Source organism: Gossypium arboreum, chromosome 4 (assembly GCF_025698485.1).
Source record: "Gossypium arboreum isolate Shixiya-1 chromosome 4, ASM2569848v2, whole genome shotgun sequence".
Taxonomy (NCBI): Eukaryota; Viridiplantae; Streptophyta; class Magnoliopsida; order Malvales; family Malvaceae; genus Gossypium; species Gossypium arboreum.
This window is the reverse complement of record NC_069073.1, coordinates 118,231,904-118,246,099: the sequence shown is the minus strand read 5'-3', so window position 1 is coordinate 118,246,099 and position 14,196 is coordinate 118,231,904. Positions and strand designations below refer to the sequence as shown.

The window sequence follows — 14,196 nt, the reverse complement described above, 5'->3', positions numbered from 1 at the left end:
CGTACTTGGTCCAAAAATGGACCTAAAATTTTGTCCAAACTTGGTCTATATAAAAATGCTAAAACCGACCCATCAATATTACAATTTTTTATATAAAAAATTAAATACATAATACATAAAAAAAACTAAAAATATTAAAATAAATGTTCTCCAACAAATTGAAAATAAACTAAAAAAAGTCTTTATACTTAAACAACACTAAGATAGGTGCAACTTAATAAGTAAATGTCTCTAAAATAGTAGCAAAAATAATAATAAAATAAAAGTTATCAATATCCAGACAATAACAACAAAATAGTAGCAACATAATAGTGAAATGACAGCAAAATAGTGCGAAAACAACAACAAATTTTTTCCCTTTTTCCAAATTCAAGTCTGGCCGGCCCGAGCCAAAAAACTTTGCATGAGACCCAACTCGTTTTCTAAATGGTCCTTTTTTTTTCTCAAGCCCACTTTTCATACCTATATTTTTGCCCAAATCCTCCCACTTTTCGAGAAGGCCTTTGAGCAGGGCTGAATTGTTTAACCCATGTACAAGTCTAGACCCAACCTAACCTATTAGAACATTTCACTGTTCAAATATTAATATTTTTATATTATTTTTATATATTTATAATTAAACTTGAATTTTAATCTATTTTTTAATTTTTAAATCGATTTTGGGTCGAGCTGAGCCATCTTGAGAAACAAAAATCTTCTTTTAAGCTTGATTCAAGTCGAGTTGAGCCTACTATAGCATACGGATAGCCCGATTATGGACAAGTTTACTTATATACATAAATATATTATAATAATCTTTTGTTTAATGAAACTACAGTATTATTACTTTTAATATCTATTATTAAATATTAAATATGTTATAATATTTAATAAAAATATAAATTATGAATATATAATTATTTAATTTTAAATAATTATTATTTTGATAACCTTTCAGATTATTTTAATATAATTATACAAATATTGTAATAAAATAGGTTAAAAAATTTTAACATGATTTATGATAATAAGTTAACGAGGATGTTTAGTAAATAGAGTTTTGAGTCTTTTTTAGCTTATTTGGGCACAAATGGAGGATTAAGTAGTCAAACATTTTAATTGTAGTGTTTGGTGAATGAAGGTTTAGAAGAGCTTGTTGAGCTAAAACCTCCAAAACAAAACACATTGGGATTCGACAGCTGATTGGGAACTAGATATATGGAATGACATATTTGACCGTGCTTACTCAAAAATTACCCCATTTGCCACATGCTCTCAAACCTAATACTCAATTTATTAGTAGCTTCCATTCTCTCGTTTTCTCTAAAAAAAAAATTCTACAGTGAATCTACAAAAATTAATATTGCCTCAAGAAATTTTCAATCAAGTCCTTGAATATTTATGTATTATTAATTTATTTTCAATTTACTTGTATAAAATGATTTCTTACTCAACTTTATATTAATTGAAATATGTTACTTGACAAATTTATTCAAAGTGTGACATAATTATCACTAATTACATACTAAGAACATGACATAATTATCAATAAGAATATAATTTACAATTATATTAATACACCATTGCTATTTATCAATTTCCACATGTTAATATTTACAAATAAGGAACTTAAGTTTTTATTTAATATTTTAAAATATTCACTAATTACTTTCCATAATGGATGTTTTAATTCATTGGTAATAGTGTTTTATTTCAACAAGTTCATCCAATAAAGACTAAAGTATTATAAACAAAACATTACTTAAAAATAAAATGTATCATACCCTTATTTGTCATTTTACACGTATCAACTTTCACTATCGGCTAAGTTTTAGCAAACACTTTTAAATAAACAGTTAATAGAATGAGTTGGTCAATTTAGTTAATAGAATCGGTTGGTCAAATTAGTTAATAGAATCGGTTGGTCAAACCAGTCATTGCAATCAACAATCAATTATTAGCCAATTGTCAAACAAGCATAATATTTTTAATGAATATAATTTATTTAATTTTCATAATATTTATATTTATTTAAGTGGTTGGAAATCGCTTCGTTTCTCTAAGGATGGAACAGCATTAACACACCTTTTCTTTGCGGATGATCTGTTCCTTTTTGGGGAGGCTGATAGGAGGCAAGCTTGCTTAATCAACGATATCTTGAATATTTTTGCCATTTTTCGGAGCAAAGAGTCAATAGAAGTAAGTCCCAAATTTTCTTCTCTCCTAATGTTCCTGTTGATATTGTGAATGATATTTGCAATATAGTCGTTTTTGAACATGTAGATAATTTGGGTATGTATTTAGGTATGCCATTGTTTCATGGGAGAGTTAGAAAGCAGAACTTTGAGTTTGTAGTGGATAAAGTTCAAAAGAAGCTCAATGGATGGGATGCGAATAAGCTTTCTCTTGTGGGTAGGATTGCTTTAGCTAAATCTATTTTGTTAGTCATACCCATTATTTTGTGGGCACCGTTCACTTGCCTATTTCCATATGTCGAGAAATTGAGAAGCACGCTCAGAACTTTATTTGGGGATCTTCTTCATTAGAACGTAAACCAACACTTTTAGTTTTGGAAGATTGTTGTCGGCCTGTTGAGAGAAGGGGCCTGGAATTGCAAAATTTAGTTGATCAGAACAAAGTTTTTATCCTCAAACTCGGCTACCAATTGTTAACTAATATAAAGGCGTTTTAGGTTCGCATTCTGCGGAAAAAAGTATAAGATGGATGGGATTCTACTGGTGTCTATTACAATAACCAATTGCTCTTTTGTTTGGAGGTCATTGTCGAAGGTTTGGCTTGATGTTCTAAATAATGTCATATGGACTATTAGAGATGGTAGAACGATTAATTTTTGGAATGACATTTGGCTAATATTGCATAGACCACTTAGAGATTTCTATATTGGTACAGGATAACCAATCGATACGTTGTGTATTTATGATGTATGAGATTGGGATTGGGTGCGGTTGAAGAAGTGGCTCCTTGTTCGATTCTGAATTATATTGCAGAGATGATTCCTCCGTCATCATTAAGCATGCCAGATCAATTAATTTGGAAGTGGAGGGCAAGTGATGAGTTTTCATGTAACACCCCCTACCCGTATCTGTCGCCGGAATAGAGTACGAGACATTACCGAGAAGCACGAAACACTTACAGATAATTTAAATACATTTTCATAACAATTTGTTTCGATTTCATACTATTTCATATTTAAGCTTTATTCACTAAAGTATTTGAAATATCATCTTTATGCAATTAGCACACATGAGGTACATAATTCTATAATTATGAATGAACACATTTATTAAACATATTCCATGTTTTTATATATATATCATAGTTTCATATTTCCATGTATCAATTACCATCACTTCCTCGTATTTCGCACAAATACGTGTAACAATTCATAAATATGCAATTCACTAACTCTTCCTACCAATTACGATTTAAATTGCCAAATCACTTATTCAAATTTCAATTTCAATGTTCACTAAAATTTATCATATAAATTTTGATGTACGATTCATCAATAAATTCCATGTACAAATATCATCATCTTATATTTCCACATACATTTGCTTTCCACATTTATGAATTCAAATAGCATATACAATACATACCAATGTATTTCAAGTACGTTTTCATGATATTTCATTTCGAACTTAGATTATTTCATACTAGAAGTTTTCTCATTAACCCATTTGGAATACCAATTCATACGGATAATACACTCAAGGCGTAGAAATATATAATCACAAATGAATTCATCCATCAACCAAGTTTTATGCTCATGTCTCATCAACTCGTATTTCCTTATGTCACATAATTCCATGTAATACTTACCAAACTTCTTCAAATTAGTGAACATCTTACGGAATTGAGTATTTCGGGTTTTTTTTCGATGCTATAGTTCAACTATGGTCTCACACATCTTTACATAATGATGCCATAGCCCAGCTATGGTCTTACACGTAATCACATATCTCACTGATGTCATATCCTAGATATGGTCTTATACAGTAGCATATATCACACTGATACCATATCCCAGATATGGTGTTATACAGAAATCGCTTGTCACTTATCACTTGTAGCCAAAGCTACCACTATTCACTGATCAGGTAGCTGGTGCTACCATTTTTCACTGATCAGGTAGCCGGAGCTACCACTTTTCACTGATCAGGTAGCCGAAGCTACCACTTTTCACTGATCAGGTAGCTGAAGCTACCACTTTTCAGTTGTCATTTGCCATTGATCAAATAAGTGTAGCCAAAGCTATCACTTATCACTTTCAGTTGTCCTTAATCAGATAAGTGTAGCCGAAGTTATTACTTATCACTTTCGTTTGTCCTTGATCAGATAAGTGTAGCCGAAGCTATCACTTATCACTTGTTTCCATGGTCCAACCATGGTTTTTTCCTTCAATTCATCTTGTCACTGAACTGAAATGCTCAATTTGATCATTTATTCAATTTTCATGCTTTTACATTATTCACGATTTTATCATCAATACATATGAAATAACTCATCATAAAATTCATAAAATTAACAAATAATCACTAAAATTTAGCCATATAAATTCACAAGTTCAATTTTTGTATTATAACGATAATCATAATTTCATAATAAATATTCCAAATAAAACATTATATCATTTCTAATCCAACACTCATCGATTATAACCGGGCATGTGATCAATTTATACACGAGTTATTCATATATATGTATATTTTTCCTCCTCCTCCTCTCCATCCACATCCTTAGTATAAACAACACACTTGTAAGTAACATTATCCATAATTTTCATTATCTACTTATGTGAATATTCAAGCTATACATCTGTGTCATAGTCACTAAATTATTTTTATCTTGAGCTACAGAACTCCAAATTAAGATCCGCTAATTTTCTCTGAAACTAGACTCATATACCTTCTTACCATAAAAATTTCATAATTTTTGGTTAGGCCAATTAATACAGTTTATTCATTGAAGTCTCCCCTGTTCTGCTGTTTGATAGTTCCAACCTTTCTTCACTAAAAATTAATTATCTTCTTGTACAGGATTCGAATGATGTCCTCGTTTGTTTCTCTTGAAAATAGACTCATTCATGATTCTAAACATATAAATTTAAGCCCCTAATTATTTTTCAATTTAGGTCCTTCCTCATTTGACAATTGAGCTATTTAATCCTTCTAGCAACTTTTACACCCTTTTCAATTTAGTCCTTTTTATTTAATTAACCACCCAAACGTAAAAATTTTCTGACTAAATTTTAATACTACCTCACCAACACTCCATAAATATTTCTAAAAATATTTATGGCTCGATTTATGAAGTTGAGGTCTCGATACCTCATTCTCGACCATATTTACCTAATTAATTCTTTTAAATCACCAAATTCACTAATTCAAAAATGCTTTTATATTCGCATTTGACTCATAGGTATTAATTTATTAAATTTTTAACTCACCCGTCGGATTTGGTGATCTCAAATCTCTATTCCCGATACCATTGAAAATTAGGCTGTTACATTTCATCCAATGAAATGTTTAAGAATCTATACCAAGTTGATTCTACTGACTCTTCTATTTAATGGAATATAGTTTGGAAGGCCAAGAAACCACAATGAGTAAAGGTTTTTCTGTAGCTCATTTGGCATAATAGGATCCTGACTAATAGGGAAAGATTAAGAAGACATATGACTACTGATTGTCATTATTTGCGATGTGGATGTGGGGTTGAGACGAGTCTCCATGCGGAGAGGGATTGCTCCTTTCCACATGCAGTTTGGATGACGTTAGTACCATGTCAGAGCCATGTACTTTTCTTTTCTCATTCTCTTGAGGATTGGCTGAAATGGAATTTAGAAAATGTTACTTCTTGCTTTGATGATAGGATCCCTTGGAATTCTTTATTCTCCATTATGTGTTGGCTATTTTGGAAGAATCAGAATTAGTTTGTTTTTTCGAATGATCACAGTTGTGTGCAATAACTTGTGGATAAAGGCACAAGTTGAACGCGGAGTGTTTTATCTTAGGAACTTAGGCCGTCTTTTTTTCATCCAAGGGCAATAGCTTCACATTGGTCTCGTCTTGAGAAGGGTTACGTTAAACTTAATACTGATGGTGTTGTGTTCTCACTAAGGAATTATGCCTCTGTTGGAGGTGTTGTTAGAGATGCTAATGGCAACAGGCGATGTGGTTTTACAATGACAATTAGAGAGGGTATTATATTTCAGGTGGAAGCAAGGGCGATGCTTGAAGGGCTTCGCTTGGCATAGGATAAAGGGTTTCGAAAGTTAGAGTTGAAGTGTGACAATGTCTTGCTGGTTGAGACCATTCTTGCTGGAGGTGTTGCGAATGGTAGGATAACAAAACTAAGGTTGTTACATAGTACGCTTACAATGGTAGATCAGTTGACAAAATTTATACGTCCAGAGTTAATGAGATTTAATTTGATGGAGGATCCCCGCCGTCGATTAGGGAACTGCTTATGATAGGGTCTAATCTGTCTAGTTTGAATTAGAGTGCACTTTTATCTCGCTATTGTTGTTTTTTATTTACTAAAAAGAATATTAAGTAAAATATTAAAATTTTTATTAAAGAGTAAAATTATCATTTTCTATCAATTTCTTACATATTTCTTAAATCATTTTATTCAACCAAATAATGTAATAGTATTACTCATCTATTCAATTCAATCAACAAAATTATATAATTCCTCTTACTTATTTATTCCATTATTACCGCATAACTATGCTCTATTTCTTTCAACCAATTATTTTAAGGTAAACTTTTTCTTTAATCTCTTAACGTTGATGATATTAGTGGAGTGTAGGAATTTTCTAGTTTAATGTTGTTGGATCGGGTTTAATTAGTTCAACTACTTATAATTTTTTAATATATATTTTTGATTTTTGAATTACATTATTATTTTTATACAAATTTCATAACTATTAAATTTAATATTTTTAAATCGAATCGATGATTGAATCATTTAGATAATTAATTTGATTAAAAACTTAAAAGAATAAAAAATTAAAAAATTATTTTAATCAATTCAACTATTCCTAATCTAATTTGTTCAAAAATACATTTTAAATCGATACCTTAACTGATTTCTAACCCAATCAATTTACCCTATTCAAATAACATTGGTTAAATCCAACCGTGTGGATTCACCTTGCTGGTTACAACAAACCCAATTACACAGCCGGGCGGCAAATTTTGAAAATATTCAAAAATTAGAAAAGCCAACTAACCGTAGTTAAAACGATAGTTAAACAGACCAATAACATTATGCCACGTCATCATTTAAGGCTGTCTTGACCTAATCTTAATCACAACAGTTACAACATCACCCTCAAATACCTGTATTTGTCCCCCCATTCTCCGCCTATAAATAACCCCCTTCACCACTCTCCAAATATTCAAATTTGAATTTATCTTAGAAGGTGTCTTAATAAACGCCTTCTTTCTTCTTCTTCTTCTTCTTATTCCTTTATTGCTTTTTAGAATTTTTCTTAATCGAAAATGAGAGAGTGCATTTCGATCCACATCGGTCAGGCCGGTATCCAGGTCGGAAACGCTTGCTGGGAGCTTTACTGTCTCGAGCATGGAATCCAGGTATTTTTCCCGTTTTCTTTATGATTTTACGTTTGTTAATGTTACCTTTCGTTTTGATTCAGATCTGTGTTTTATGCTTCTTCGTCTCAGCGTTTGTAGCTTAGTTATGTTCAGATCTGTATTTTACCTCTGAATCTAATGATGTATTTGTTTTTATCTATGCGTTTATATGGTTTTATTGGATTTGTTAAGTTTTAAAGCTAGATCTGAGGTTTTTAGGTCTCTGTTGTTCGTGTTTAATCAGATCTGGTTAATCTTTGTTTGAATCTTTAAGGTGTCGGTTTTTCTTGCTCCGGATCCGGTTAATCTTTGTTTGTGTTTTTAAATTTGTCGGTTTTTCCCATCAGGTTTAATTGGTATTCTGTTTTTTAGCTTTAAATCCATGAGGGATGTATCTGTTTATTGCTGTTAGGCTTTGAAAGCTGAGTTTCTTATGAACGGTTTTGTTTCTGTTAACAGCCTGATGGTCAGATGCCAAGTGACAAAACTGTCGGAGGAGGTGATGATGCTTTTAACACCTTTTTCAGTGAAACTGGTGCTGGGAAGCACGTCCCTCGTGCTGTCTTCGTGGATCTTGAACCCACTGTTATTGATGAAGTGAGAACCGGTGCTTACCGCCAGCTCTTCCACCCAGAACAACTCATCAGCGGCAAGGAAGACGCAGCTAACAACTTTGCCCGTGGTCACTACACCATTGGCAAGGAGATTGTCGACCTCTGTTTGGACCGCATCAGGAAACTTGCTGATAACTGCACTGGTCTTCAAGGATTCCTTGTTTTCAACGCTGTTGGTGGAGGTACCGGATCAGGTCTTGGTTCTCTCCTTTTGGAGCGTTTATCTGTCGATTATGGCAAGAAATCCAAGTTGGGTTTCACTGTCTACCCATCTCCTCAGGTCTCCACTTCTGTTGTTGAGCCTTACAACAGTGTTCTCTCAACTCACTCCCTTTTGGAGCACACTGATGTGGCTGTTCTCCTTGACAATGAAGCTATCTACGACATTTGCAGGCGTTCTCTTGACATTGAGCGGCCCACCTACACCAATCTTAACCGTCTTGTCTCCCAGGTCATTTCCTCCTTGACTGCCTCACTGAGGTTTGATGGTGCCTTGAATGTCGATGTGACTGAATTCCAAACCAACTTGGTTCCCTACCCAAGAATCCACTTCATGCTTTCCTCGTATGCCCCAGTCATCTCTGCTGAGAAGGCTTACCACGAGCAGCTCTCAGTTGCTGAAATCACCAATAGTGCCTTTGAGCCCTCATCTATGATGGCTAAGTGCGATCCACGCCATGGAAAGTACATGGCTTGCTGTTTGATGTACCGTGGTGATGTTGTTCCCAAGGACGTCAATGCTGCAGTCGCCACCATTAAGACCAAGCGCACCATTCAGTTTGTCGATTGGTGTCCTACTGGATTCAAGTGCGGTATCAACTACCAACCACCCACTGTTGTCCCTGGTGGTGATCTCGCCAAGGTCCAGAGAGCTGTTTGCATGATTTCTAACTCCACCAGTGTTGCTGAAGTCTTCTCTCGCATTGACCATAAGTTTGATCTTATGTACGCCAAACGTGCCTTCGTTCACTGGTATGTTGGTGAGGGTATGGAAGAAGGAGAATTCTCAGAAGCTCGTGAGGATCTTGCTGCATTGGAGAAGGATTATGAAGAAGTTGGTGCTGAGTCAGCTGAGGGTGATGAGGGTGAAGATGATGAGTACTAAGAAGTACGTGTGATTGAGTGTGCTTACGATGTCTTTTATTACCTGTTGCTTCCGTGTTATGCAAGCTTCTATTCTTTGAAGCTTGTTAAAGACTTGAAATGGTTTACTGTATGTTATGCTGTTTTATGTTTTATTTGTGTTTGGGTTGAAACTTGATATTTTTGTTGGGTGTATTTGAAAGTAAATTGTTAAGGGAACTTGTGAATGCTCAACAGGTATAATGGATTCATGTGGTTATTTGACCCTAGGTGTGGACCAATCAATTGGGCAATTTCAACGGTTAATTCTTCTACCAATTTTGCCCGGGTTTTGAGAGGAAACGACAGAATCTTAAAGAGTAAATTGCAGTAGATGAAAAATTGATTAAAAATAATAATTGAATAATTAAGTAGTTAGTTTGTAACTTTGTATAATTGGTAGATAAAAAGAAATTTATCAATAATTGTATGAATATTTTTATAATTTTTACAGTTAAGTGATTTAAAATGAAAAGAAAAAATAATTAAGATAAAAGGCCACTTACTAATAGATAAATAAACAAAATTTATTTTGAATTAAATTATTTGGATATTTGGATCAAGTTGAAGCAATTGTTTGGGTAATGTTTGAAAATTTGGATTTGAATGTATTACTCATGCTTACTTCTCACAAATCATAATCTGATTAAAAATTAGATAGACTCACACATTATGATTTTTACATTCTAATTTAAAGGTTTTTCACATCAAATTATACTAGACTACCTTATCTATGTTATTATTAAACTTGACTGAGTTAATATCACGAGTCAACTGAGCACCAACTCAATTGAGGAAATTACAAAATATATTTTCATATTTAAGATAAGTTATATTATTTGAGAATACTTTAGTCTTTTTATTTAAAAAATATAAAAATATGCATATGATAGAATTTTGACACATGTAAATTGTATTAGTAAGACCTTAAATTTACCACTCAATTAAAGTTTTATTACTTCCGTCAAAATTAACTCGATATTGACTTAATATTGATAACAATACCATAATAAATAATTGTTTTCATTTAATATTCTTAACTTGAAGTATTTATGTGTTTAAATTTAATTTTTCTCACAATTTAATTTAAATTTTATTTTAAAATTTTACATATTTAAAGTGTTATTATTAATTAATATTAAATCACACCTTTCATTATTTATTACATCTGATTTTTAAATACACCTTAATATTCTAAATTCAAAGTTTTAAATACACCTTAATATTCTAAATTCAAAGTTTTTACATGTATAAACGTGTGATAGGATTTCTAGTATAAATAAATCACAAACAAGTTCCATTTTTTATTGTGAAAAATTTATTGCAGAGATGAAGTCTAAATGGCTTAAACCTAAAAGATACATAAAGCATCAAAAAATTTCCATTTTTTGGGACAACCTCAATCCAGGATCTAACACAACTATAAAAGTACCCTTTAGATGAAGCCTGCATTACAACAATGAACAGTCATTAGCTCAAAATGCAGAAACTACATTTAGCTGTAACTTGTTTCCATTACAATAGTAACATTACTCAGACAAGGTCCGAATCGATGAAGTTTACAATTGAAAGGTTGAACAGCCAGTCAGACTCGAAATTGTCAGCAACAGTTCCAGATAACTTAAATCCTATCACATCGATGTAAACATTGCACAGATAGAATGGCATTCAAGGTACATATTTGCCTTGTTTCGACTTCATTAGCACAGTTCTGGCAGGGAAGCTGAAAGTAGAAGAGTGATAGTTGCCCGAGCTAACTGTTTAACTCTTCGATATTGGTCCGAAAAATATAATCTTCACCCTCTAACTCTTCATGATATAGAGAAATTGATGGCATCTGGATCTTTTCGATGGAGTCCTCATCATCTGAAGACCGCCTTCCCTGAAAATGCGAAAAGGTGTTAATTTTACACCAGAAAATTGCAGATACAATGCTTACGCGGTTCATAATTTAACTTCGAAAGATGATTAATCACAGAAACTTGTTGATGTATTATTTATTACGCAATTCAGATGATATAACATGAAGTGCTTACAGCAGACTTTTCAAATCCTGTAAGTAAACAATTTGCATGTTCGAAAGAAAAGTTGTTAAACATATTAATGCCATGCAACAACCATGAAGTCCAGACTAACCTTCCTCAATATATAGAAAAAATAGTGAAATCCATCTCCAAAAGTACTCCATTCGATTGACCACGTAAACTTGGCATTATGAAAGAAAGGTTTCCTGAAATGTGGCTATACGAATGAAGTTCCAAGTAAGAACAATGTGCTTAACATTTTAAAAGGACAATCTGAATGAATTTTTTTATTGTACCTGGCCGAAAGTAATAGATATGAAAATGCCGTTGGGTTTCAAAACTTTATGAACACCTTCAAGCATTGCCATGACCTTGGATATTGTTGCTGGCTGTGGATTCCATGGGTCCCCACTGTCCACAAACAGTACATCCTTCAAAAAAAGATAAAACGAAGAGGGAAAAAAGGTATCGGCATAATGGGACTCAATAAGAGAAAGCAATTAAAAAGTAAATTGGTGGCAAAGAAATGTTAATTATATGATATGTGAAAGAAAATTCATCCTGGGTTTTTGGTTTACCATGGTTCCTTTCTCAATAACCACATCGAAACACTCATTGCTAAAGGGAAGGTCTAGCATGTCTGCTTCCAGGACTTTTATTTCTGATAAAGAGGTTACAAGAAAGCAAAAAGAACTGATGAATGAAACCAATTTTCGCCATTATCAAGATAATAAGAAAAATAATCATATATTTTTGTAACAGTTAAGTGAAAATGGATATCTTTTGGACATTTGACGAACGAATTTGCCAATGAAAGTTGACACTGGTATTTAGTTTTGGTTTTTGGTTAAGTCCTAAAACCTTATCTAGTTTTGTTTTCATATGGCCAACAAGTGAAGACTTAATGTTAAAGTCCGACACTGCCGATTGAGTCTGAGCTCGGTTGGCATTGTTGCTGTTGCAATAACCTGGAGGATGTGAGGTCGAACACACTCAAGCACTTAATATCCTCAGCACTCAACATGATCGTTTTATGCTCAATTTTTCTAGAGCCTGGCTTACTACTTTCCGAATGAAAAGACTAAAAAAAGCCATCTACTTATCTACGATACAATCATTTCAGTTTGAACATTGAATTGATAGACTAACCATATAAGATATCATATAAACATATTATACGGCACGAGTTTCTTTCTGAATATGTTGTGCGCAATAGTTCAATGATATGCCACATAAGCAAATAAAACTCATACGACAAAGGCAATAAAATTGAATCACAAAGTCAGACAACAGTTCATATTTGCATACTCATCATAGACTCAAATCAAGCTTCAAATTCTAATAGGCTGCCGAACCGAAAAGAAAAGAAAAGAAAACACAATAGCAACTTCAGAAAATATCCACAAAACACACCTTCGTATCCCTTAGACAACAGCCTTTCCTTCATCCTCTCTACCGCAACAGATGACAAATCAATGCAAGTTATGTCTGTGATACCATCCTTGTAGAGCTCTTCACACAACTGTGAGTTCCCACAACCCAGTTCCAGCACCTTCATCATGCAAAACTTTTCATCATTATCATGTTAAAGTAAACCGAATACCTTTCTAACCAGAACTGAGCAAAACCGTAATGAAAATCGAACTAGCAATCCATAATTATGAATGCAGCAAATAACTTATAACCCCAACTCAAAAACCCAACAAATTTAACTGCTATTTTGCTACAATGTTTAACTAAAATATCAAGAATTTCATACAGTATCCCAAATAGAGCTCAGAAACAAAAATAATCGACTACCCATTTTCTCTTAAGCCTTAAAGCATAGATTTTTAGCTGAATAACTAGAGTTTTCCTTCAAAATAAGTACAAAAAATATGAAGCAAAATGGATTTAAAACAATGAGACAGAGAGAGAATGTACTGAGGAATTGGGTTTGATATGGGATTGCATGAGATGGCGAAAATGAGAATAATCTTTGAACCATTCATAGTGTTCTTCATTAGAGAAACGCTGGTTCCTGAAATACAAACAAAGAATAACAAATCAAAACACACATAGAATTTTAAAAAAAAAAGTTCTCTTTTTGGGATAAATAAAAAAATTCAAAAGAAAAATGGAGAGACAAGAATGGAGAACATAAAAATGGTTTACCAGTAGTTAGGATCAAGATAGACCGAGGCCGATGAAGGAAGGTCGGTTTTTTTATGATCTGAATCTGGGTTTTGAGCCGTATCCATTTTTTTTTTCTTTTTGGTTATTAAGTTCTTTCCCTTGTGCTTCTTTATTCACCTCTGGGTTTCCTGGCCTTAAACCCTAACCAAATCCTCAGTGTTAAGGGAAAAAAAAACACGAATATTTAGTCCTAAACTTACAATTTTTCACGTTTTGATTCCAAAACGTGTTATTATTTTTAATTTATCCCTAAACTTGAATTCAATTAAATTTTTAAAATTTTTTCATCCATTGAAATCTGGTGTAGGGCATATAATTCTCCAATTAATCGAATTTATGTATAATATTAATTTAATATATGATAATAAAATTCTTATTATTGTAACATAATTATAGAAAACAATTAATAAAATCATTAAAAAAATCTTATTTTTGTATTTTAATTTAAAATATAAAAATATTAAAATTATGAGTCATGACATATCAATCCAGTCAAGTATAATGTTTTGTATCAAATAAATTAATAGTTAATTTTGAATTAAACCATTATGTTGGATATCAATTTAATTGAATAAACGGTATAAATTTATAATTTTGTATTCATAGTAATTTTCTTTCACTTACAATATTGCAGTTAAAATTGAGTCATAACATATC

At 32.5% G+C, this 14,196-nt stretch overlaps 2 protein-coding genes across 2 annotated transcripts; one reads left to right on the top strand and one right to left on the bottom strand.

Annotated features, from left to right (window-relative positions):
- The first annotated feature begins 7,377 nt into the window (after window positions 1-7,377).
- LOC108460255 (tubulin alpha-2 chain) lies at window positions 7,378-9,544 on the top strand. The gene is made up of 2 exons (XM_017759687.2): window positions 7,378-7,604; window positions 8,064-9,544. The coding sequence occupies exons 1-2, from the start codon at window positions 7,512-7,514 to the stop codon at window positions 9,321-9,323; spliced, it is 1,353 nt and encodes a 450-aa protein (XP_017615176.1). The 5' UTR covers window positions 7,378-7,511; the 3' UTR covers window positions 9,324-9,544.
- Window positions 9,545-10,699: 1,155 nt separating this feature from the next.
- Window positions 10,700-13,841, bottom strand: LOC108458487 (uncharacterized). Its single transcript, XM_017757909.2, has 7 exons — window positions 13,519-13,841; window positions 13,288-13,384; window positions 12,778-12,916; window positions 11,943-12,025; window positions 11,661-11,795; window positions 11,477-11,581; window positions 10,700-11,222 (listed from the first exon to the last, which is right to left on the bottom strand). Exons 1-7 carry the CDS (start codon window positions 13,602-13,604, stop codon window positions 11,094-11,096), a joined length of 774 nt encoding a protein of 257 aa, XP_017613398.1. The 5' UTR covers window positions 13,605-13,841; the 3' UTR covers window positions 10,700-11,093.
- Between the last annotated feature and the right edge of the window lie 355 nt (window positions 13,842-14,196).